Source organism: Nylanderia fulva, unplaced genomic scaffold, assembly GCF_048542155.1.
Source record: "Nylanderia fulva isolate GAGA-0341 unplaced genomic scaffold, ASM4854215v1 Scaffold43, whole genome shotgun sequence".
NCBI lineage: Eukaryota > Metazoa > Arthropoda > Insecta > Hymenoptera > Formicidae > Nylanderia > Nylanderia fulva.
The window spans coordinates 1-24,555 of NW_028190510.1; the positions used below are offsets into that span (position 1 = coordinate 1).

General features: G+C 31.7%; 4 protein-coding genes across 6 annotated transcripts; 1 reads left to right on the plus strand and 3 right to left on the minus strand.

The window, feature by feature from the left end:
* Nucleotides 1-3,511: 3,511 nt before the first annotated feature.
* On the minus strand, nucleotides 3,512-7,419 carry mTerf5 (mitochondrial transcription termination factor 5). Of its 2 annotated transcripts, XM_029299065.2 has the most exons (6): nucleotides 7,004-7,419; nucleotides 6,471-6,604; nucleotides 6,074-6,398; nucleotides 5,392-5,813; nucleotides 4,624-4,839; nucleotides 3,512-4,002 (listed from the first exon to the last, which is right to left on the minus strand). In XM_029299065.2, exons 1-6 carry the CDS (start codon nucleotides 7,190-7,192, stop codon nucleotides 3,621-3,623), a joined length of 1,668 nt encoding a protein of 555 aa, XP_029154898.2. In that variant the 5' UTR covers nucleotides 7,193-7,419; the 3' UTR covers nucleotides 3,512-3,620. The 2 variants fall into 2 exon arrangements, with proteins under 2 accessions (XP_029154898.2, XP_085342525.1); XM_085486399.1 differs by lacking the exon at nucleotides 7,004-7,419 and having other exon boundaries at nucleotides 6,475-6,539.
* A 1,639-nt stretch (nucleotides 7,420-9,058) lies between these two features.
* On the minus strand, nucleotides 9,059-18,652 carry LOC114927980 (WD repeat-containing protein 44). The gene is given in 8 exon segments (XM_029299067.2): nucleotides 9,059-12,825; nucleotides 12,827-13,744; nucleotides 13,746-14,516; nucleotides 15,132-15,419; nucleotides 15,732-15,866; nucleotides 15,954-16,592; nucleotides 17,114-17,294; nucleotides 18,320-18,652. Coding segments are annotated over 8 exon segments (3,051 nt in total). The 5' UTR covers nucleotides 18,388-18,652; the 3' UTR covers nucleotides 9,059-12,774.
* Nucleotides 18,653-19,276: 624 nt separating this feature from the next.
* On the plus strand, nucleotides 19,277-22,226 carry LOC114933785 (coiled-coil domain-containing protein 137). Of its 2 annotated transcripts, XR_014925553.1 has the most exons (3): nucleotides 19,277-19,461; nucleotides 19,981-21,300; nucleotides 21,489-22,226. XR_014925553.1 is itself a non-coding variant. In XM_029306360.2 (2 exons), the coding sequence occupies exons 1-2, from the start codon at nucleotides 19,385-19,387 to the stop codon at nucleotides 20,798-20,800; spliced, it is 897 nt and encodes a 298-aa protein (XP_029162193.1). In that variant the 5' UTR covers nucleotides 19,277-19,384; the 3' UTR covers nucleotides 20,801-21,348. The 2 variants fall into 2 exon arrangements, 1 of the variants encoding a protein (XP_029162193.1); XM_029306360.2 differs by lacking the exon at nucleotides 21,489-22,226 and having other exon boundaries at nucleotides 19,981-21,348.
* On the minus strand, nucleotides 21,330-24,228 carry BORCS5 (BLOC-1 related complex subunit 5). Its single transcript, XM_029306361.2, has 3 exons — nucleotides 23,775-24,228; nucleotides 23,230-23,701; nucleotides 21,330-22,044 (listed from the first exon to the last, which is right to left on the minus strand). The coding sequence occupies exons 2-3, from the start codon at nucleotides 23,541-23,543 to the stop codon at nucleotides 21,537-21,539; spliced, it is 822 nt and encodes a 273-aa protein (XP_029162194.2). The 5' UTR covers nucleotides 23,544-23,701; nucleotides 23,775-24,228; the 3' UTR covers nucleotides 21,330-21,536.
* Nucleotides 24,229-24,555: the final 327 nt, after the last annotated feature.

Consider the following 24,555-nt stretch of genomic DNA (forward strand, 5'->3'; position numbering starts at 1 on the left):
ATTTTTGTCAGTTTCGTTTAAACTGCTGTATTTTTTAAAGATTGCGATTTAAAGCGAAACGAAATTCAGTTCATACATCTATAAACGATTCTTAATAAGACTGCTGATTTAGATTTGCGTTATTTTCAATTTGAAAAAATTTATTTCTGACAGTTTTGTTTAAACTGCTGTATTTTTTAAAGTGTGCGACTTAAAGCGAAACGAAATTCAGTTCACATATCTATAAACGATTCTTAATAAGACTGCTGATTTGGATTTGCGTTATTTTCAATTTGAAAAAATTCATTTTTGACAGTTTTGTTTAAACTGCTGTATTTTATAAAGTGTGCGATTTAAAGCGAAACGAATTTCAGTTCACACATCTATAAACGATTCTTAATAAGACTGCTGATTTAGATTTGCGTTATTTTCAATTTGAAAAAATTTATTTTTGTCAGTTTTGTTTAAACTGCTGTATTTTTTAAAGTGTGCGACTTAAAGCGAAACGAAATTCAGTTCACATATCTATAAACGATTCTTAATAAGACTGCTGATTTGGATTTGCGTTATTTTCAATTTGAAAAAATTCATTTTTGACAGTTTTGTTTAAACTGCTGTATTTTATAAAGTTTGCGATTTAATGCAAAACGAATTTCAGTTCACACATCTATAAACGATTCTTAATAAGACTGCTGATTTAGATTTGCGTTATTTTCAATTTGGGGAAAAACTTGAACTTTTGATTTTTCGATTGACGACGCGAGCGATCGACGTACTATCATTTTCGGTATTAAAAAAATTAATTCCTTATAGTCAGCTGTCAAATTCACATTAATATATATTAAAAACACATTTTCAAGTGCGTTCAAAGTCTTTAAGCGAAGATAGATCGATTTCGATGTGCAAGCGAAAAATTTAAAAAGTGACAAGCTTTAAGATATGTGAAATATACATGCTCAGTCGTGTTTAGTATCGATTCTTATTGTTTAGAACATTTTTAATTAAAAAATATATTAATGGAAAAAGCAGAATTCGAAAATCTTGAAATTTGATGAGAATGAACTTTGACAGTTGTGTTTAATCTACTGTATTTCTTAAAGCGTACAACTACAAGCGAAACAAAAATCACTTTCTACAATTAGAAACGATATTAAATAATACTGCGTATTCGGATTTGCTTTACTTTAAAGTTGGGTCACAATTTTAAATTTTGATTTTTACATTGACGAGGCTTGCGATCGAAATGCTGTCGTTTTCCGTATTAAAAATTTAATTCCTTAAATCTGGTTCTACATTTACGTTAATATATTAAAGACACATTTTCAAGTGCGAATAAAAATCTTTGAGCGAAGATAGATCAATGTCGATTTTGAAGCTAAAAATTTAAAAAGTGGCCATCTTTAAGAAATGTTAAATTTACATGCTCAGCCGTATTTAGAATCAATTCTTATTGTTTATAACATTCCCCATCGAAAAATATATGTATGGAAAAAGCAGAATTTTAAAATCTTGAAATTTGAAGCGAATCAACTTTGACAGTTTTCTTTAAACTATACTGTATTTTTTAAAGCGTACAATTCAGGAATCGATGTTTCTCTTACACTACTGTTGTACGTTGTAATCTAGTCAAGTCTATAAACATCTTCGTTTTCGTACAACCTATTAAGTTTAAATAAATCAATAACTATTCAATAACGTTATAGGATTAAAATTATTCGATTTTAAATCATCATGTGTCTATCGGGTCTAATAAAATAGAAACACACTTTACAAATTTTAACCATCACATTATGACTACGTTGGAGGAATATCGCTTTTTCATTTTACTTATTTTCTTTACTTTTTTACCATAATACTTACCATAATACTATATTTTAAAGCGTCACAAAAATCATGCAATAATTACGATGAAATGAGTATCAAACTCCATAGTTTTGAAAAAAAATTATATCTTCGAAAACATGCGATTTAATAGAAAAGTAGTTAAAACTTAAGAAACCGCACGCTCATTACTCATGCTGTCATTTCTGTATTAAGGATGAATTGATGAAATACTCTCAGATATCTGTATTAAGTATAAATTTATGAAATACTCTCATATAAACATATAAACATAAACAGTATTTGATGCTATTATTCTAATTTTCTACTATTTAAATTATAAGACAGTCTGTAATTGTTACGATCTTACCCAGCGAGAAATGACGTCGTATCGATGTCAAAATGATTGAATCGACATTGATTCGGCCATCATTTCTCTGAGTTCTTATTGCTTACTGCTTATTTTACTAATTAAGTAGTCCTTTGCGCTATGACTTTAAACCAAATTATCTGAACATTATTGTAAATAATTTTGTATAAAGATAACACTTTTTTCATGCAAGATGCAGATATAGGTATGCATATTTTTATTATATCTCCATAAAGATAAGACGACGCCATAATTTCATCTAGGTCATCTATATATAATATTATTTAGATAACAGCAAATGTGTTATTTATGTAGTATTGAATTATTAAATAATTAAAGGTATTAAAAATTTGATATTGAATTTTTAGTTGAAATTTGGTTGAAATTTCCAATTTGTTTGGAAAAAATAATCTTTTATGAGTGCATCACGTTGCAATCCCAAGATTCAATTATTTATCTTTTCTTTAATTTATCTTCTTCAATTATTTATCTTTTCAAATCGCATATATATATACATTTTCGTAATGTACAAATGAAGAGGAAAAATTAACAACCTTGACATTACAGATGTCAATAAGATGTATAGGCTAATGAGAATGAGTCTTATTGTTTGACGTTACAAATATTCGAGTCATATAACAAGTAGTATGTATTGAACATATTTGTTAGATTATAAATTTTTTAATTAACTATTTGCTTAAGTAAATTTAGTTTTAATGTATAAATATAAAATCATTTAATTTCGTAATAAATTTTTCAATTTAGAATTAAAATTACAATATTTGTCATCTATTTAAAACTTAAATATAATAAAATTTTTTAAAAAATATATATTTAGTAGTCTGACACAAATCTGTGTAGATTCTCGGACATTTTTACTCACACAATTAAGATATTAAATATTGGGTAAGGGAATTAATAATTTCTAATGTAATATTTAGAACATACACTTTTTACTTCCTAATTAAAAAATAATGAGATGTAAAAATATATTATACACTGTCATACATATTTATTATATCTATTTCTATCCTTATTTTAGCAATATCTTTTTTTTTCTTTCATTTGTTTATTCAAAATTATATAATATCAAAATGTATATACGTGTATATTCATTTTCAATTAGAATAAATAATGTACATATAAATACAGAAAATCTTTTATCTATATCAAATATAAAATAGAGGGCTAATTAAAAGTTTGGCATAATAAATGATTAAAAAAATTTAATAACATTAAAATTTTGATATTAAAAATTTTAATAAAAAAAGTTTATGGTTTATTAAATTATTAACATTTTCAAGAAAAAAGATTTTTGGGCAATTATTTACCGCGACAGAATTAATTAGCGTTTTATTTTATTGTTGATATAAACTTTATATGTGTGTATATATATATATATATGTAATAATTTTCTGTAAAGTACTCTATAGAAAATGTTCGCTTTATATCATGTATGTTGTCGATTTGTTTTACAATTAGATGTCTCGTTTTCATCATTCAAATCATCATGATCATCCATATCACTGCTGTCTTTGGTACTCAAAATATCATCATCATCTATATTATGATTAACTTCGATATTCAAAGAGTCATTGATACTTTTTACAGTATTATCATTAGCGTTTTCTGCAACATGTTCCTTTTCTGAAGAAAGCAAAGATTGTTGCTTCTCTTTGTGTTCATTATTCCAAATGCCGTCGCCTGTGAAATGAGTATCCTTTTCCAGGATATACAGACATAATGCAAGATACTGGCTATTTGTAAATGAATACTCTGTACTCTGAGAATAACGTCGCCTCAAATCTGCTAGTACTTTCTCCACCTTGCACCTGAAAATAACAAATCTTCGGTTCATCTTAATAATTTTTTTAAACATGTACAGGTTCCATAGGAAATTGCTAAAATTAATCAGTTGTCATTGTTTAATGCATACAATTATATATTAAGAAAACAAAAATTGTGTTGAAAAGAGAAAAGTCTATAGTTTTTAATGGATATAAATCAAATATCAGTTTATTTATTGAAAAAAATAATGAAAAAAGTGCTAATAATCACATATGTAAACTAATGATAAATATTTTCAAAGTGTGCACCATTTTAATTTGTACAAAATTCTGTTCTTTTACGAAAACTCTTAAAAACTTTTTCTAACATGTCATTTTTTTTATGTTATTGACGATCCTTTTAATAGCTGTAATTATCTGGTACTGTTGAAGATATTTATCATTAGTTTATGTGATTTTATGTGATTATTACCACTTTTTTCATTACTTTTTTTCAATAAAATAAACAGATATACAAATATTTTATTCATATTTATTAAAAATTGTAGACTTTCTTTTTTTCCAACACAACTTTTGTTTTCTCAATAACTACATGCATTAAAAATGACAGCTGATTAGTTTCAGCAATTTCCTATGGGACATTCTGTAAATAACAGCAGCCATTACTGTGAATAAAGTATGACGTGTATATTCTGGCATATCTCGTTTATCGTAAAGTGCGTTTTCAGATATTTAAACATTTGCTCGATATCAGCAAACCCGACCGTTTTCCAGTGCGGATGTCTCGCTAGTAGGTCCTTCTTATCCACTCCCAATTCTTGCATAAATATATGTTTCAGAGCTTTTTTTGATAGAACTGTGCTGGCGCCAGTATGTAAAAACCTAGAATAAAATTAACAAAGTAAAAATATATAAGTAGGGTGTCCCATTTTAATCATACATCCCCAAAAGCTTTTTTATTTTTGATTGTACGACAAAATGTTTTAAATAAAAGTTATTTGGCTTAAAGGAGAAAAAAGATAGCATTTATATAAAAAATATATAATAGTTCAATTTTTAAAAAACAAATGACCTTTATATACAATTGAAAAACCTTTTTCTAAAAATCGCTTTTCAAAATAATTTTTTTATATATAAACGGATTCTCGCAATTTTCGGCATAAAAATTTACAAGGATAAGATGACTAAAAAAATGAATAGTTTACGAAATATGTCATTTAAATTGATATAATTTTACATAAACTATAAAATATTCATTTTTTCAACGATTTTGCTTCAATACTTTTATGCATAAAATAATGATAGGAATCAATTGGTACAAAAAAACCATGATTGTAAGAAAAAATGTTGCAGTTATAAACAAACTATATATATAGGAAATATCAATTTTGCTGATATTTTAACTATACGTTTATGTGAATTGTAACTTTTCACCTTTCCAAATCGTTTGAAGTGGACAAGACTGTATGGGGACGAACCCATTTCGAGCGATTTATGATGTTGAGATAACCTACGCGATCCTTTGCCTTATCCTTGTGAAAGATAATCCGTAGGACTCGAGGATGTTTGCACCACACGTGCAAATCCGGATGTCGCTTTATCGTCTCCATCTGCTCCAGGAAAGTGTCGTCGCCGATTTGAAAAATCTTCATATATTTCTGTACATATTTATCCGGTATGTCGTATCGTTTGAATGACATTAGTAATCGCTTAATATTATCAGAATCCTCAAAAAGTATGCGGGGATATTTCCTTAAAAGCGTCACGATCGGTATTCCACAAATGTCTGTGAATGTATTCAGCAGCAACTTGATGTTGTCAGCCGGAGCAGTAATGACAAAAGGATTCTTTTTTATCTGTGTGCAAACGCAACAGAGATTTTTATAAAGATATTTATATATAATCATATAATATAATGATAATCATATATATTTAATTATAAAATCAGTATAAATTAAAAAGATTTATAAATTGAATGAAATTCTGAGGATTTAGAAAATCAAACTGAATCAAAGGACTTGAAAAAAAATTTGTATCTGGTTTCTATTATTTCAATTTAATTTGTAAAATTTATTTATGAAAAATAAAATTAATTTGAAAAAGAGTACAGACTTACCAGGTCTTCATTGTAATCGAGATTAATTCTGAGTATTTTTAATGTTTCCGCAATCATGCTTATACTCTTAAATTTCATATACTTGTGCAACAATATCTTGTCATCTAAATATGGCAGATCAAATACTCGAGTTTTGCAGTGTAAGAGGCATGCTTGGTAGTATTGATTGACTGTCAAACTGTTGCTTGATGATTCCAATTTGGAAATGTCACTTGGAACTTCTCGACCCAGTCTGTCAAATATATTCTTTGCAATGTTTTGTTCGACTGGAATATTGACCTTCTCTTTGAACATAGGTATGTGTTTGCGGAAAAGATAAACCATCCTAAAAATTACAAAGAATTATTGGAACATTTATACACTTAACAGAATATGATTGATCTGTAATTAAACTTACTTGCCCACTAGAGACGAGTTCAAATCGGGCACTCCAATGTCCTTCAGCATATTGATTCTATGTTCTAATTTGTAATTTCTTAATATCAGACAATATCCAAAGTTCAGCAGAGGACTCGCTTTGACATCATATTTCTGAAATGTGAATAAGAAATACTGTGTTTAATAAAAAATAAGTGGAGAAACATCATTCCTATTTTAAACAAAATTTTACTTTGAAAATTGCAAAAAAGAAATTTTTCACATTATTTTTTCCTCTTTACATAAACATGTTAATTTCCCAGGTAGCAGACTAACGTCATTAAACGTCATTTTTTTATTTTGACGTTTAATAACATCCATCTGCTATTGGATCATTTATTTCAACAATTAACTGCAATTTTAAAATTTTCTGCTGTTTTCTTAATTCTAGAATTAAACAGAAAAAGTAAAATTATTAAAAATTAATTTTAAAAAATATAATTAATTTGTAATTATTTTAAAATATCTATTTCAGAAGTTTCATGAAAAAAATATACTTTTGTACACACACACCTGACATATCAAGCAGTTATTTATTAACCGATGACGGGGAAAATTAAGGATAGTTTTGTTCATATCAATAAACTCCTCGACATCGGCGGAATTTAAGCCCAGATTTGTTGTGAGAATCTTTTGAAACTCCTTTCTTTTCCAAAAATACGACATCGACGTTCTGGACGAACATCTTTTACCGAACCTCATTGTTGTAAAATTTATTGTGCGACACGCAATATATTTTTTACAATTTCAATCAATTTTTTTTATCAATAAAACAATTGTTTCCGGATTACACCAATTTTCATTCATTTCGGTAAACCATAATAGAAATAGAAATTGCAGGACTTTGTTAGGTTATAAATTTGTTCTTTATTGCTGTACTACTGTACTGGGCTGCGTTCGGAAACGTGACTGACATAGGAGTGATATAGAAAGAGAGAGAATGTACTCAGAGGACGTTTCCGAACGCAGCCCTGGTGAACTAGTGCCAGTGTTCCCAGGTCCCAAGAGGGCGCTTATATGTATATAACAGAGAGAAGAATCTCTGTATATAATATCATGGTGGAAAGAAAGTACTTTCTTTCCATCATGTATAATATATGTGCAGAGATTTCTGATATTGGCATCAATACAATCAGATACAATCCTCTATTATTTTTTATATTAGAGATAATCTATAAGTAATAAATCGTAATCAATATTAATTATTTTTTAAAATGTAAATTTATTTTATTCTTTAAATTATATATATATATATATATATAAATAAATATCCCTAATAGCGCGACATATCCGTATGATATTTAGAGGCTATCCAGAGGGCATTCGAACATCCTCAGGATATGTTCTCTGAACGTCTTCAGGATATGTATGCTGTTAGGGATAGAACACGTTTATCACATTATTTTTATCACAAAAATTGCAAAATATTATAATTAGTTTTATTATATTGTAATTACCAAAAAATATATTTATATAAAAATCAAAATTTCTTTGTTGCTATTATAAATTTTGAAAGAATTAATAAACAAAATTTAAATTTAATATATATGTTTTTGTGAATTTAACTTCTGATTTAACTTCAGTAAATTTAACTTAAATTAAATCTAATTTTCTTTTTTTGTTCATGTACTTTTATTTAACTAAATTAATAACTATATGTAATTAACTCACCCAACCCTGATTTTTTCTAATCTGTGATCGAGTCTTATAAATATATAATAAAAATAAATAATAATAATAAACATGCATTATATTATATAATAACAATCGTGTTACAAATTAATACATCGTAAATATCAATGATTATTTTTTTTAATAAAAATATGTATAAACAAATCCTGCGCATGAATAAAGCATCGCATCAGCTGATCTCAGCAATATATATTTTGCTATAATAAAAAGATATCTCTTTAGACAAGAAATATATAGGAATTGTTAAGAGAAATATGAAAATTTCTATTAAATCTTATTTTTGATTTTTTTAAATCTTTATTCAGAAATTCTGGTCTTAAAACTAAGATACGTAAAACCTTATATTTTATAGCCCGTGAAACATTTAAATATTTTTAAATTCTGGAGTCATAAAATACGCTCTTTTTAAACTTAAATTATCTTGTAAAATGAATAAAATATCTTTAGAGAACAACTACTAAAATTCAAATTATACGGAAATACTGATAAATCATGCGAAAAAATTCAAACATATATTCCTATTTTTTAAAATAATTTTTAAATGATTTTTAATAATTTTTTAAGTTACTAAAAAAATTATAAACCTCAAATTCCGATTAATTTATCAAATAATATCCGCAATATTTTATTAATAAACCGAAATATTAATGTTATATATTAAAATATTAATTTTATGTTATTTGGAACACATATGGAAAGGAAGATTAGATTATATAAGGAATGGCAAATTATATAATTAAAACATAAAAGAAACTCCCATTTGAATTAATCGACGATTAATTAAGCCGAAATCCTGAATCTAGAATAAGAGAGATACTATTTATACCTAAATTTAAAATTGTTTCTTGTTAACTTGAATAAATTAAAATCGAGATGTAGTTAAGAGAGACCTCTTTTATTTATTTTACTCGTTTCATCTATATTATCCTTCTATTCCATCTAATTTACATTTCCTTACGCTTTTTTTGTCGCTGTTTCATATAGTATCTCACACTGTTTCCCGCTCTTTTGATAAATTTTTCGTGAACTTTTGATGAATTTTTTCAACTTTTTGAAGCCGAGTGGCTTTGACGTTTCACTATCATCGATAGCAATACAACGATATTGATATACTATTGTATTTACAATTGCATTTACACAAAATACCTACAATCCTTGTTATTATGATTGTATGTGTGTATTTACATTAAAATCGCGATATAGTTTAACTTTATAACTGCAATACAATCGAAAATTCTATTTATTGTATGTGCGCAATACATATACAAAAAGGGTTGGAAATCCTTAATTTTACAAAAACTACGTGTTTTTGAAAAAAATTATAGAATTAAAGAAGATTTTTTACTAAGTTTATCACAGTTTATGTTGCCAAAATTGGAATAAGATTTTGAATTTTTTAAATAGATCCACTGTACTTTTTTATATAAAATTCCTCTGCTATAGTTATAATTTATATTATATACCTATTCTTCGTTTTTTTTTTTTTACATCAATTATTTTCTCTTATTTTGTAAAAGAATATTAAGATCATTAAAAAATAAATTAATATTTTATAAGATATTTCATAGTTTACGTGATTATGTTAAATTAAAGTATGAAATATCTCGACACAATCCTTATAAGTTTTTATGCCAAATATTACAAGGCATCGATTTACATAAAAAAGGATGATTTGTGTCTCGACATTGACAGCGTCGCCCAAAGTCAAAGTAAGGTTTTAGCCTTGCGTTAAAAGAAAAAAATTGAAATAAGCTTCGTAAAATAGACTTTACAACTCTACAACTTTTTTATCTCTTTTTTTTTGAATGCGCAATTTTTGTAAAATTAAAAAGTTTCAATACTTTTTGTATAAATATATGTATATACGTACATACATATATATTAGCGCATTTATACCATTTTTACATCAACACAGACACACATAAGGGGTTAATTTTTCACAGTGTTTCGCAATTTAAAAAGTAAACTTATATTTTACATTATCTGACAAAACTCGTACTGCTCATTACTGTGACTTCCGAATAATAATTTATACGATCGAAATGGTAATTCTCAATTCGCATATCTTTTGTCTTTTTTCCCACGTTTCAAAAATTATTTCATAAATACACATAAGAAACAGAAATCAGATGCAAAATCTGTATTTTGTGTACGAAAGCTCGAATAAAGAGTATCGAACTACTCTCTTACAGAACATGTTTATTCTTATATAAGAATAATTTCCATTATATTTATATAATTGACAGAACGTGGAGTACGTGTTTTGCACAACGTATCTATATTAATTCAATGTATATTCTAATATAACATTAAACTCTAGATAGCGAGTATTGTGAGCATATGACAACTTGTGTGTAAAATACAAGATAGATCGGGAAACACAGTTTCAATAACGCTACAGCTGAAAAAGAAGTAATTTCTCGTGCAAAAATATAATTAAAAATGTAAAACTTGTTCACATAAAGCATTACTTCGGAAAATCAATAACATATTTAAATTTATTTAAGCTTCATTTATTTAAGCTCTCTACTAATATATTATATCTCGTAAAATATATATATTTTTTAACAAAAAAGAATGTTGCGCCTTTTTGTAGTTATTATGGAGATAAATTGGATAATACACATATTGCAACATAATTGTTAGAACTTATATTGTAGCTTAAAAAGAATAAACATTAATTTTTCGAATTTTAAAGTCACTCTTTTTGAAAACAAAGCTTTGTAGAAACAATTTATCTCTTCCACTTTTTCAATTAATTTTTGCACAAGAGTAATTTCTTCTTTTCGCGAGTTGTATTCCATTTTTTCCACACAATTCTGTATATTAATATACAAAGTAAACTAGATATGTACGTACATTATGAAAATTGATGCATATGTACATAGCGCAATGTCAAATTATATAACACATCCTAATATACATTATTCTAAAACTGTACAATAAAAATACGTTACATTTTCTATAATATGTAGAACATTCGTAGAAAAACGTAACCATGATGTATTTTAGCTTCAAAACATCTTTGATATTGTCTTTGATGTGTTATACTAGCTTACAACTATTATGTTCTAGAAGAACGCGACTTAGAAATCAGTGGTATTTTGTAAAATTTGACTCGATATATTTGCAAAAATTAGCAATTCCTATTTAGCACTTTACTATTGATAAATAATCGAATAATTTATAAAAATCTATATAAGTCCGATATAATCAATAAAACGAGATATTTGAATATATCGCCATCGTTTAATTTTTTTTTATACTTTGTTTTCACCAAGGTGCCCTTGTTGTTTTTACTATGTCTTTATCATACATGTACATGGAAACGATTATATATATAATATACAAGAACAATATCCTTTCCATATTTTTCTTACATTTCTCTTTGATAACTTATCATTATCATTCTACGACTTAATTTTGATAAAATCTCTTATGAAATAATAATTGTGGCAACAGTGGGACCAGCACTGTCAAATCGTAATATAAGCACAAGATAGAAAAAAATCTTTAATTGCAAAACTTTTTTTTTTGACATACAAAAAGATTCAATAAATAATTTGTCTCACCACGACATGATAAAATGCATTTAAAATTATACAATATTTATCTATGGTTAATATTACGTGCCCCCAAATGACATTAATTTGTTACTAAAAACTTGAACATTTTAGCTCATGGAAATATTTTTCCTATCAATATATGTGTGCGTATGTATGTATGTGCGTGCATGTGTGTATAATTATTTAAAATTATTTTTTATAACACACATACACACACATTCACACACAATGCTAAAACAGTGCTTGTACTCAAGGCTCTTGGCTCTTCGCCTCTGATGTCACAATCTGACATGGCCGCGGCCAGAGATGGCCATAACTAGTTACATTCGTAATTAGTTACGCAAAAGTTACTAGTTAAAATAATATATCGAGTAAATAAATTTTCATTGTTACTCGTTACACATGTAACGAGATGCCAATATTGACATATAAATAGTAATAATAATAATAATATTATAATGTAATATGTAAAATATAATAATCATTTTCTTTATTTATAATTATGTAAAGTATTGAGTTTTGTAAAGTATTAAGTAACGAAAAAAAATTCGTTACTCGTTACATTTGTAACAACAAAATTAATTTTATTATTCGTTACATTTGTAACAAGTAACAAAATTAATTTTGTTACTTGATACAATTGTAACGCATTATAAATTTTTCTTCATTATGCGTTACAAATGTATCAAGTAACAAAATTAATTTCGTTACTTGTTACAAATATAACGAGTAACAGTGGCATCTCGTTACATATATAACGAAGTAACAATTAAAAATTTAGTTACTCTATACATTTTTAACTAGTAATAAGTAAAGTGCGATAGACATCTGGCCTCGCGGCGAGGAACCAGGAGTCTGAAAAAATTATTGTACACAATTCTGTGTTCAAACAAGTGCACAGTGAAAATTCGCATATACAGGAGGCGGGAAAAAAAATATTTTTGCACGAATATAAGCACATACGCGTACAACATATACACACAATTTTCGTCCACTATCCGACGCGCAAATCGATGTAACGTTATATTACGCGAGCGCGGACGCCGGTAGGGAGCTGTGCTTGGGTTTCGTCTTGTTTCAGAAAGACCTTGATGCACCCGTTAAAGTCGGCGCTCACAAGGACGTGGCCGCCGCAGCCCTTGGTGCGTTGCTCGACGACAGGGTCCACAGGGACGACACCTATACTGCTGGAACTGTCCACGCTCTTCGCCTCCTCCTTGCTCTCCCACTGTTCCCTCGCCTCGATCTGCCTGATAATGCTATCCGGATTTGGCGCGAAGACGGCGCACGTGACCACGGCGTTGTGCGCCTTTATACCCTCCCAGAAGTCATTCCGGTCTCTGCGAACGCTCGAGAACTTGGAATAGTCGTGGTGAGTCTTCCAGATGTAAATGCATTGGTTCTCGGAGCCGCTGACGATATACTGGCCGTCCGGGCTGAAGCTCGCCTTGATCTGACTGCTGATGTTGACATAACCCTTGTACTTGCAAGAGAGATTCAGGTCCCTTAAGTCGTACAGACGTATACGACTGTCGTTCGAGGTGACCAGGATCTTGTCCTCCCCCGGCATCGGTTCGATCCCGCTGATCTTGCGGCCGGTCGAATTCTTCCCCCTCGTCGAGCGCACGTGTATCTGTGTGTGGTATTTGAGCTGATCCGTGTTGTAGAATATACATCTACCGTCGTAGGAGCCTACGACCGCGAATTTCCCGTTCTGGCAGAAGTTCGCTGCGGTGATCAGCTTCGTCTGCCCGTCCACCTCGTTCCACACAGCCACCTTCTTGTCCGGGATGTTCCACAGACGCAGTTTACCGTCTAGCGAGCCCGAGAGGAAGTACCGATCGTCCCGCGGATGGAACACTATCGCGGTGACGAAGTCAATGTGCTGGAAGCAGCAAAGACACTCCTTCCGGGATATGTGCCAGAGCCGCACGGTCTTGTCCATAGACGAGGAGAGAACGAAGTAGTTCTTGGACCAGGAGACGTCGAGCAGGTCCTGAAGTGTGGCCGGTGTACGTGCAGAACGGCTTCGGCATAAACGGGCTCTTCGTGCCCTCGATCTCGCTGAACGCGCTGGCGACGACGCTGGGATCCTCCATAGACTGCTGCGAGACTAGGGACTCCTGCGACGGAGTGGGGCTGACCTTCTCCGCGTTGTACTTGGTGCGCATGTCCTGAAAGTAGGTGAAGGCGTCCCGCAGGACCCAGATTCTCAGGACTCGATCCTGTCCCGCGGTGGCCAGCAGTCGACCGCAGGCGGAGAACTTCATGCACCAGACGGGTCCGACGTGCTCCCCGCTGAGATCCTGAACGTGCTGGAGACAGCTAAACTCATACGGGCCCTTGTGACTGTTCGACGCTTTTAGCTTGATGTACAGCTGCTCGCCGGGATAGACCTCGTCCACGATGTCCATTACGTCTTCCTTGTGTCTCGCGTGCGAAACCTCCTGCGCGATGGACTTCGCCTTGTTCATGGTCTTCTTCACGGTAGAGCCCAGAAATCGCTTCAGCTTCTGCGTCCGCTTGCGTACCCTGTCCACGGACACGTCCTCGTCCGGGGGTATGCTGGACATTTTACTATCTACGCTCTCCTCGTCGCTCTCCTTCTCCTTCTCCAGACTAGAATTGCTTATATATTTAGACTTGGTTAGTCTCATAATGTGCAACGACAAAGGATTAATACACTGCGGTAATTTATCTTCTGCTATACTTAATGGCACCTGTTCCCCTGTATCTAAATTCGTTACAGGCACTTGTTCCAAAATTTCCTGCAAGAAAAAACAGATGTGAGAATATACCTTAATATATACAGGATGGATAAAATAAAACGTTACTAATTTTTATCTCCAAAAGTATTGTTTCCAGAGAAAAATCTTAGTGATACCGACTTTTCCCCTAAAGGGTGATTTTCAACGTCATTTAAAGGTTATTTGTTTTTTTTTATATGGAACCACCATATTTTTTACATACATCGATTCTTCGCTATATTTTGCATAAAAAGTTAGAAGGATATAATGGTCAAAAAGTAAATAGTTTACGAGATATTTCATACTTAAGTTTAATAAACTTGTAACTTTTTACACAGAATTTTGCGAGGAATCGATTTATGTAAAAAAAAAAAAAAAATATAGTGGTTCCGTTTAAAATAACATAATGACCTTCAAATGACTTTCAAATAACCTTCAAATAACCTTGAAAATCACTCTTTAGGAAAAAGTCAGTAACGCCAATTTCCTGCGACTTTTATTTGAAACATTTTTTTCTCTAGAAACAATATTTTTAGAAATAAAAATTTGTAATGACGCTTTATCTTGTCCAGCCTGTATTATATTTTATCTTATTAATATGCTTGAAATGATTTATTGAGATGGCGATTAACGAACCATATCGGTAAGACGCTTGCCGGAATCTGTCCTAGTTCTCACGAACATATTCAATTGTTTAACCAGATCTTGATCACCGGCGGATTTACGTCTCTCCCTGGAACTTTGTGGACTCATGCTCGAGAGCTTGTGCGGACCCAAAGAATAACGGCCAATACTGTTGCTCGATGCTGATCCTAATGGACTGCTGGACTTTTCGCTCGATCGACTAAGCAGTTCTGCTTTCATTCTTTCTACCCTCTCCAGTTCCTCGGAAGATGGACCTTCTGCTTTCAATTTATCTTCATCCTGTAATAATATATATAAAATAAAAAAATTACCTTAATAATATACGGGGTGTCTCATTTTATTTTTGACAGTCAAATATTTCGATATTATTAACAGATAATTTGTTTTAAAAAAACTATGTAATTTGCAACATCCAACTACTTTTCCTTATTAAAAGCAACTTTATATTTTCTTTATACTAATTGATTGATCTCATTGTTCCATGTATAAAAGTAAGATAAAATTATCGAAAACTGAATATTTTACAAGATATTTTACATTTTATATTCAATAAAATAAATTATATTTAAGAATTATTTACAGAGTATTTACCTGCGGCTTAACTACATACTGTCCTTTTGTCGCGGATCGTATGTCAAGTGAGTGTTCGAATTCTCTAGTAATCGATTCTATGGTGCTAGCTGGACTTGGAAGCGGCGATGCGGGTACAAGCTTTTCCGCAGAAGGCTAAAATTAATTATATTCAGCCATTGATTAAATTAAATCTCATTAATAATCCGCATTAAAGTAAAAGATAATTGTAAGAAATCTTACAGTTAGATCGGTAGGTGTATGAGTCTTCGTTTTCTTCTTACGACGTGGTGGAGCAACGGGTACACCGGAAATCGCAACATCCTCTGCCAATTTCCCGTTATTCTTCGTACTCGCAATGACATCCGGCTCTTGAAGCATAACAGCCTTGTCACCTTGTGAGTGAGAGGCATAATTGGATCTGCCGTTGATGGAGGAGTCCTGCAGGACGTTATCTCCCGATAACGTAAGGACGCTGGAAGATTGGGACACCTTACCGGAGGCTGTGTCCTCGTCTTTGCTCGGGATGCTAGGAACGGAGGAGGACGTTTGAGCTTCGCGAGTTAGGGCGGCGGGAGGGCACTGAGATGCACCAGGTGCAAGCACGCCGGAAGTATTATCCGCGACACCTGCCAGAATTCGACCTACTCGGCCTAGAGAGGTCATACTTTGTAAACTGAGGGTGTCATGTTCTATGATTTTAAATGGATGGCTCGTTTTCGAAGGGGTAGGATAAACGCCCTCGATGGAAGATGTCTGACTATCTGGAGGAGAATTGTTGATCGGAATATCGTCGTCTTCTGTTTGCATACGTTGCCGGAGTTCGCGAAATCTCTTCCTTCCCACGATTTTATCCGTGGTTGATTCCGCACCATTTTCGACCTAAAATTTTATTTATTAAATTAAGTTTGTACCTTTTTTTAGGGTTTTAGATACATAAAGATAGATAAAACCTCATAATGGTATATAAAATGCAACTTTAAAAAGTGTTAAATATAATTTTTGTTTCTCATTTTTTTGAAAAATTCGAGCTACATAATATATTCCTTATATATAATTATATGTATATTTGTATATATATATATATATGTATATATGTATATATATGTATATTTTGATATATATATATATATATTTATATATAGTATATAGTATCTAACAAGGTGTCCCACAGAAAATGGCTGAAACTTTTTTCATTATTTTTCAATAAAATAAACTGACATACAACCATTTTATTTATCCATTAAAAACTGTAAATTTTCCTCTTTTCAATACAATTTTTATTTTCTCAATAACTGCATGCAAAAAATGACAGCTGATTAGTTTCAGCAATTTCCTATGGGACATCCTGCATATACATTATTATTGTTTACATATTATATACAAATTTATAATATACTTACAAGTTTATCTTTATTTTGCTCACAATCAGTAGATACACTCTTTAGCTCGATGGTTGATTTAGGTACAGCAGGTTTCACAAAAACATTGTCATCGACTTGTTTGCAAACTTCTAACGTCTTATCAACTTGAGGTTCGACACTGGCTGGTGGACTGGAGGTGCACTCATGTTGTTTAGATTTTCTAAACACACACATAAATTTAATAAAATTAATTATACAATATATATGTGTACCTAATTATATATTTTAGATAAGAAAATCTATTTTATCTTTATCTTACAACAAATCCATGTAAATAAAATTTAATTGTATCTAACAAGGATAATATGCATAAAAATACAGATTTATAAATGATTTTAACAAATTTATACTTTTATTACATCAATAAGGGAAAGTATGCTAAATAAAAAGAAATTCAAATTTAAAAAATTTATAAAAAAATTTATTTAGTAAATCATATCAGTACAATGAATAAGAAAAAGTTATTGGTACGTTTGACTAAACTTCCAGTGCTTTGTTAAATTTGTGAATAAAAAATAATCTTAAAACATTTTGCTAATTTTTTTAACGCTACCATATACAAAATTAAATAAGATGAAAAAATGTGTTAAATAAATAATAAACTGAATCGTTTAGCTTTCTCAATGTAATAGCTTAGGCATGGAGTATCAAGTTATTACATGAAAATCAAACAAAATAAATTTATAAATGTTATTCATTAATGGATCGCTTGAGAAGAAAACAAACATTGCAGCATTTTAATGAAACCGTGCTGCGATACAGCATTAACACCTTAAAATATTTAACTCTATTAAGGAACGACATGATTGAACATACTTTCCCCTGTATAAAAATTAAATTATATATTAAAAATTATCTAAATTATACAAATATATTATATATTAAAATTAATAATATATTAAATATTAAATTAATAATACACACATATAATATATTAAATTATATAAAATTGAAATCACACAAAATTACATTTAAAAGTGAATTTTTCTTATAAAAAATAAAAAAATTCTAACTCTCTCCTCGTCTCTCCTGCAACAGAGAAACTTTGATTTATTATATCGTTATGGATAAAAAAAAACACGGTTAGAACGGCAATATAATAAAATCACAAAACGCAAATACGATGAATCGGCTATACTCGAGATCGTTAATTTGCATAGGATCGCGCAATCGAGGAAAAATTACCGCGATGCGCGATGAAGCGAATCGTCCTCCGCGTCGAAGAACTCCTCGGAATCGCTGCTGCCCGACATCGTCGTAAGTGGACGATCATCCGCGAGGACGACAGCCCCGTCCTAGCATCGGTCTCTTCTTCGCTGATGACGTTTCGCGCGTCACGCGAGCGGGATGACAGATGACGCCGAAGGGAGACGATTACGCGAGTGCGAGCTATATAGAATCATATTTCGGAGTCGCGGAACTTCTTGCGGGGGAGCACTTTTAATAAGGGACACCTCTCTGACAAAACGTTTTCGCGAGTGCCCGCAAAACAGCATGCACCAATCAGTCACCAGTGGACTCTGCACCACAGACATGTATTATATACATAGATGGGAGTCTTCGCCTTTAAATTAGGATCTATAATAAGGGCCTACGCGTTCACAATCGACAGAAAAATTACAATTTATATCTGAAAAAAACTAAAATCAGGTAAAATTTACCAATAAGTTGGAAAAATAGGCTCTTATAGACATAAATATGTGTTGGAAATAAATATGCATACATTTTAAGAAAGAAGATTCATCTGCATAATTAGTTTAACCTTGACATAAGCTTGTTAAGATCATATATGATGACGTTGATGACATGCAAAGTTTTTTAGCTGTTCATTCCAGCATTAGTTATTAATAATTACGTCATGCGACAAAAAAAAGTATTGGCCTAGTTTAGGCTCGTTCTACAATACGTCGCAGTCGAATGTCAGAACGTAAGCAATTGTCCAATGAGGAAATTTCTTTTTCGAAAACAAAATAATATTAATTAATATTTGTATTTTCTATAATATTACATTTTCTCAATTCCTATTTAAACAAATATTAATTCCTATTTCCAATATTTTCTATATTGTGCACAGGACCTAAAATTCTCTCTTCCTTTTTTTTCTGTTTCCTCTCTATGTATACCGTGTTGTTTCTGGTGAACTATTGCGTGAACTACGCATGCGTTGGAAAAATATCACGCTCGTTGATTGATACATATTTTCATATATTTACGTCGACGGATTGCAGAGAAGAGTGATAAAAGGCAAATATGGGTCGCAAGATACCGGCGAAGAGGCACCGAGGTGTCAAGGATCCTGAAAAACAGCGTGCTAAACGCTTAGCCGAGTAAGTTGTCAAACAAAATTTAAGGTTACGACGTATATACAGGGTGTCCCATTTTAATCTATCACTCCTCATAACTTCAGGGAACGGTCATAGAGAAATATTTCAGACAAAAATTGTAGGGTTTAGAGGAGATCATCTGGTAGTGACCTTGATCTTGACCTGCGGTCAAATTTTCCAAAAAATTATAATAAAGTATTTTTTCATTCAATATTTTCCAAAGCTCTTAAAGCTTTTATATATTGACCTTCAAATTTGACCCCAAGGTCAAGATTAAGGTCATCAGACGACCTCTGAATCCTACAACTTTTGTCCGAAACATTTTTTTCTACATTCCCTGCAAAGTTACGAGGGGCGATAGATCAAAATGGGACACCCTGTATAAGATGCGCCCCGCATTTGACGGCATTTTCGCTTCAAGCCGCCGGATTCTTCGTTCTGATTGGTCCGTCGAATGCTCCGAAGCAAAAATAATGCGCCTGTAAACGATAATTTATCTTAACCCGCGAGCGAGGTTTTTAGATTGGAATCGCGCACGAATGCGGCACCGAGAGACGTGGATGAGCAGGCGATCCCGAAGAGTCTGGAGCGGCTGATGAAATTAAAGGAGGCCGCAAAAACGAGTACTAATAGCGTTTCGAAGAGAAAGCGACGAAGGAAGAATCAGCTGATCTGTGTGGGCCAGCAGCAAAAACTTAAATCAGGTTTGCATCCGAAAGCGAAGCCGGAGAAAGTCGTACCCGTGTTTCAGCAGCGACCGAATGAATCTGGCGAAGAATTCTTCCACAGAGTTTCTAGGGAGACCCATGCCTTTCTCAAGGAGACCGCGTTCGAGAAGAAGTATAGTGTGCAGATTGATCGGAACCCTGAGACTGGTCAGATTCAGGGTCTAACAAAGTGCAAGCGTGAGAAAGATGATATAGAAACGTTGCGAACTAAGCACAAAAATATTAAGAGGAAGAGAGGAACAACCGAGGACTCTTTGACAAAGAACGAGAAACGAAAACTGAAGTTCCAATTGAAGAAGGAAAGGAGAGTAGAGGATGTGGACGAGTTTGAGAGCTTGCAAGACAAGGTTGCCTTTAATGAAGTGGTTCACGAACCACCAAAGTTGAATATCAAATCAAAGAAGTTTAATGAAGAAAGAAAACCGAAGAATTTATTGCTGAATTCACTGTTGGAAAATTCTAAACCTTCTTGTACCTCCAAAGTGATCAATCGATCAGGAAAGAGAAAGAACTTACCTGTGGTGGAGAGAAAAAAATTGGAGAAACAACAGAGCAAAGCTATTGCTGCCTACAGACAGCTGAAGTCCCAGCGATTGGCTAATAGCAGCTGCTAGGGTATGTTTAGATTAATTAAAGCTAAAACTAATAATAGGATTTTAAAAAGGAAACGTAAGAAGAAAGACCAGTTCATCCACGTAGGCCAGCAACAGCTTAAACCAAGTTTGGATCCAAAAATAAAGACAGAGAAAACTGTATCAGTATTTCAACAGCGACCAGTTGACTCTGGTAAACAATTTTTGCACAAAATTTCTAAAGAAATCCATGTTTTTCTCAAGGAAACTACGTTTGAGAAGAAGTATAGTGTTCAGATTGAACAGGACCTTGAAACTGATCAAATTCGGGATCTAACAAAGTGCAAACGTGAAAAGGACAATGTACAAACATTGCGAGCTAAACATAGAAATATCAAGAGGAAAGGAAGGATGATATAGGGCTCTTTAATTAATAAAGAAAAAAAAGAACTTACCTGTGATAAAAAGAAGAAAACAGGAGAAGCTTTCACTGTCTACAGACAACTGAAATCCCAGCGATGGGCTAATAGAAGCTGCTAGGGGTATGTTTAAAATTTACAAAGACAATAAATTGTGTTTTCAATCAAGAATGCATATTTGTTTTCTTTTTATTAATTTGATTTTCTTATCTTTTCCATGGCATGTAGAGACTAGATGTCAAAACTCTTATAATGTTTAACTTGTAATTTTCTTTTCCAAGTTAGAGAATTACGATGCTTTTCTTTGCTAGAAAAAACGAGTGAATGAGTAATGATTATCGATCGCAATATCTCCCGATTTAACCCGTGGTCCAGACAAAAGGTTCGAGTCTCTCTTCTATCGGCAACAGATTGTTGAGCGTCTCGAGGCTCTCGAGAGTTTGATTAAGAAGCGAGTGGCATCTGGTGAGCTGGCGGCTGAGTTCGTGCACCTTGTTCAGCTGCTCGGCGAATCTGGCGAACCTCTTCTGTCGATCAACAGCGAAATTCAGCGTCTTAGCGAATTCCGTTTCCATATTGGTGCACAGAGCAAGCTGCTCCGCGGCTATTGTCTGCGCGTTCGCATTGAGATGATGCTGATAACGCGCGCACAAGTTGAACAGGCCGACCGGATCGAGTCTCTCCAGGACCTCTGGATCACGCACACCCGGCGGTAGGTTCAACGTGCCACGCATAATCGGCAGGAACATCGGGATAGTCTGCAGTTTCACTAAATCAGGATCCTTGTCCGCTGTAGGATCCGCTTGAGCCGGCTTTACTACCACAATATTATGGATTTTGTTATCTGATGCATTGGTCTTCGTATGCCTGATCGAGGAATAGAAAAGAGATCAAATCAATAAAATGTATACAGGTGTATCATAAGTCACGTCCTATTTCTGGAGAATGAATTGACGAAGTCGAAAGTAAAGAATGACAAAGGAATAAATATGTCTCCACCAATAATGACAATTCTTTATTTAATAAATCTCACAACGTTTCGATCATAACTTTGGTCCTTTTCATGTGTACTGAAATAACGTATTATATAATAGTAATAAATATGTAAAGTATAGTAGTAAAGAATGACAAAATACGTTTGAGTCTTCTTTAAAGAGTTAGAATCGAAATTGTGTGTTTCAAGTGTTCATCTGAAAATTCTTGTTGCAGTCAGAGAAACATTATAGACATGTTACGAAGCACTATATTAACCAATCGAGATAAAATCTTTACTTATTTAATTTTGATTGATCAAACGCTTTAAAATATCTAGCATATCATTAAACGTCAAAATTGCATACACTTGTTACCTGAAGTTCTGTGTTTCTAATCTTATTGTCTATTTGTTAATTAATTGTAATTGATTCTTAATTTATTATTATAAAAAACAATTACAAATTTTTAATTCAAAATCAAATAAAAATAATAAGCCACACAGCTGTTTCAATTATTTGATTATAACTTTAAAGAAAGCTCAAACGTAATTTTGTCATTCTTTATATTCAACTTATTTTGACTTCATCATTCATTCCAGAGATGCATACATATAATACACCTTATATATTAGATTGATGCATATAAAATATAGTAATCCTATTTTATGTGATAAAGTATTACATATTATATTAACACTTTTAAATAGCATAAGAAAAATAAAATTCTGAGTATCATTTGGCAAAATGTGAAAAGTATTATCTATTTTTTTTTAAATAATAAAAATTGAAAAAGCTCTAATAAATATAAATTCAGATAAGAAAAAGACCAGTAAAAATCAAGCACAAATATTAGGTGCAACAAAATTATTTTTGAATTTCTCTACTTATATTGAATGTTCTATTTCTTCCTTCAGAACTAATATGCTGATGGATAAAGGATGAATCAAACATTCAAAATAAGTTTGTGACTCTTAGATCTTTTCATGTCTGAATTTATTTTCTCTTAATTATATATTTCTATATTTTATCAAAAATTGTGGAGAGTTGATTGCAAACTAACATTTCATGATGGACGCACCTGTGATTCATAGTGCCCAGGCTATTTTTTCGCCTCGAGATCTCTCCAGCTCCGATTGTCTTTCCTCTGTAAAGCTGCGACTGCTTGTTAGTCATTTTTGGGGAATCTCCGATGGGTCGATTCACAGTATAAGAGATGTATGGAAGATCAGAATCAGAGCAAATGCTGGCGCCAGGACTGGTGCACCTCGGTGGAGTATCTTCTGGCATTCTTTCGCGATTTGGAACACTTTTGCCCCGTCTAAGCTGAGTGGTCCTCGCTCTTCCACTGTTAGTACCCTGATTACCACTTTGAGAGCTTTGTTCGGACCCCATTTTGAGGCTTCTTGCAATTTAGCGGAATCAAGAGACTAGAAGTGTCTGTTACAAGATTGCTTCGGCCAAATCAAATTGTATTGAATATATTCCATGAATATCCTTAATCTGCTTGAATCATTGAGTTATAAAATGAGCTTTGCAAGTTTTGATGGAATCTAGAAAAAGTATAAAATTATATTTCAGCAAAGTATTAACATATATTTATATATCATTTATTTTATATAGTACCTAAGTATTTTCGCAAGTTTTTTTTTAATACTTGTGAAATGAAATGCTTGTTGATTGCTATTTATTGTTCTTTGTATTTTATTATGACATGTCACTGATTAACTTTTTTGTCGACAGTTATATTAAAGTAGTTATTTAACACAATCAAAATTAATTACACCAGTATTATGCGAACACACATTATTGTATGTAACATGGAAAATATTTATGTCAATCGTCTTATTTTACATATTTATTTTATCGTTTAATATTTTGACTCTTATTTCATATTTTATTTATTTATTTATTTATTTTTTAAATACATATATATTGTTCATATAAGTATTTTATTTATCTGTTACGTGCTCTGGATTATTTCAGAATATATATTTATCTGATACTTCATATTCGATTCGTCTGCTGATTCTTCTGTCTGCTTCTGTCAATTCCTGTCAATCGTTAATTACATAAAAATATATAGTGAAGAATTCATTCTAAAAAATCGGTACGCAATAATACCGCCATCTTGTGTCATATGAATGAAGTAGATATTAGGGAGCATTCAGTCGGCTTTTGGACAGGAAAGTCAAGGATTACGGACAAAATTTCAGTGCGCATGCGCGAGAAATCTAACTAACAATATGGTAATTTTATTATTACATTAAAATAAATATAAATTTTTGCTACAATGTAATTATATATGTATACACACACACACACACACACACACACACACACACACACACACACACATATATATATATATATATATATATATGCTATAAATATATGTTATTCACAA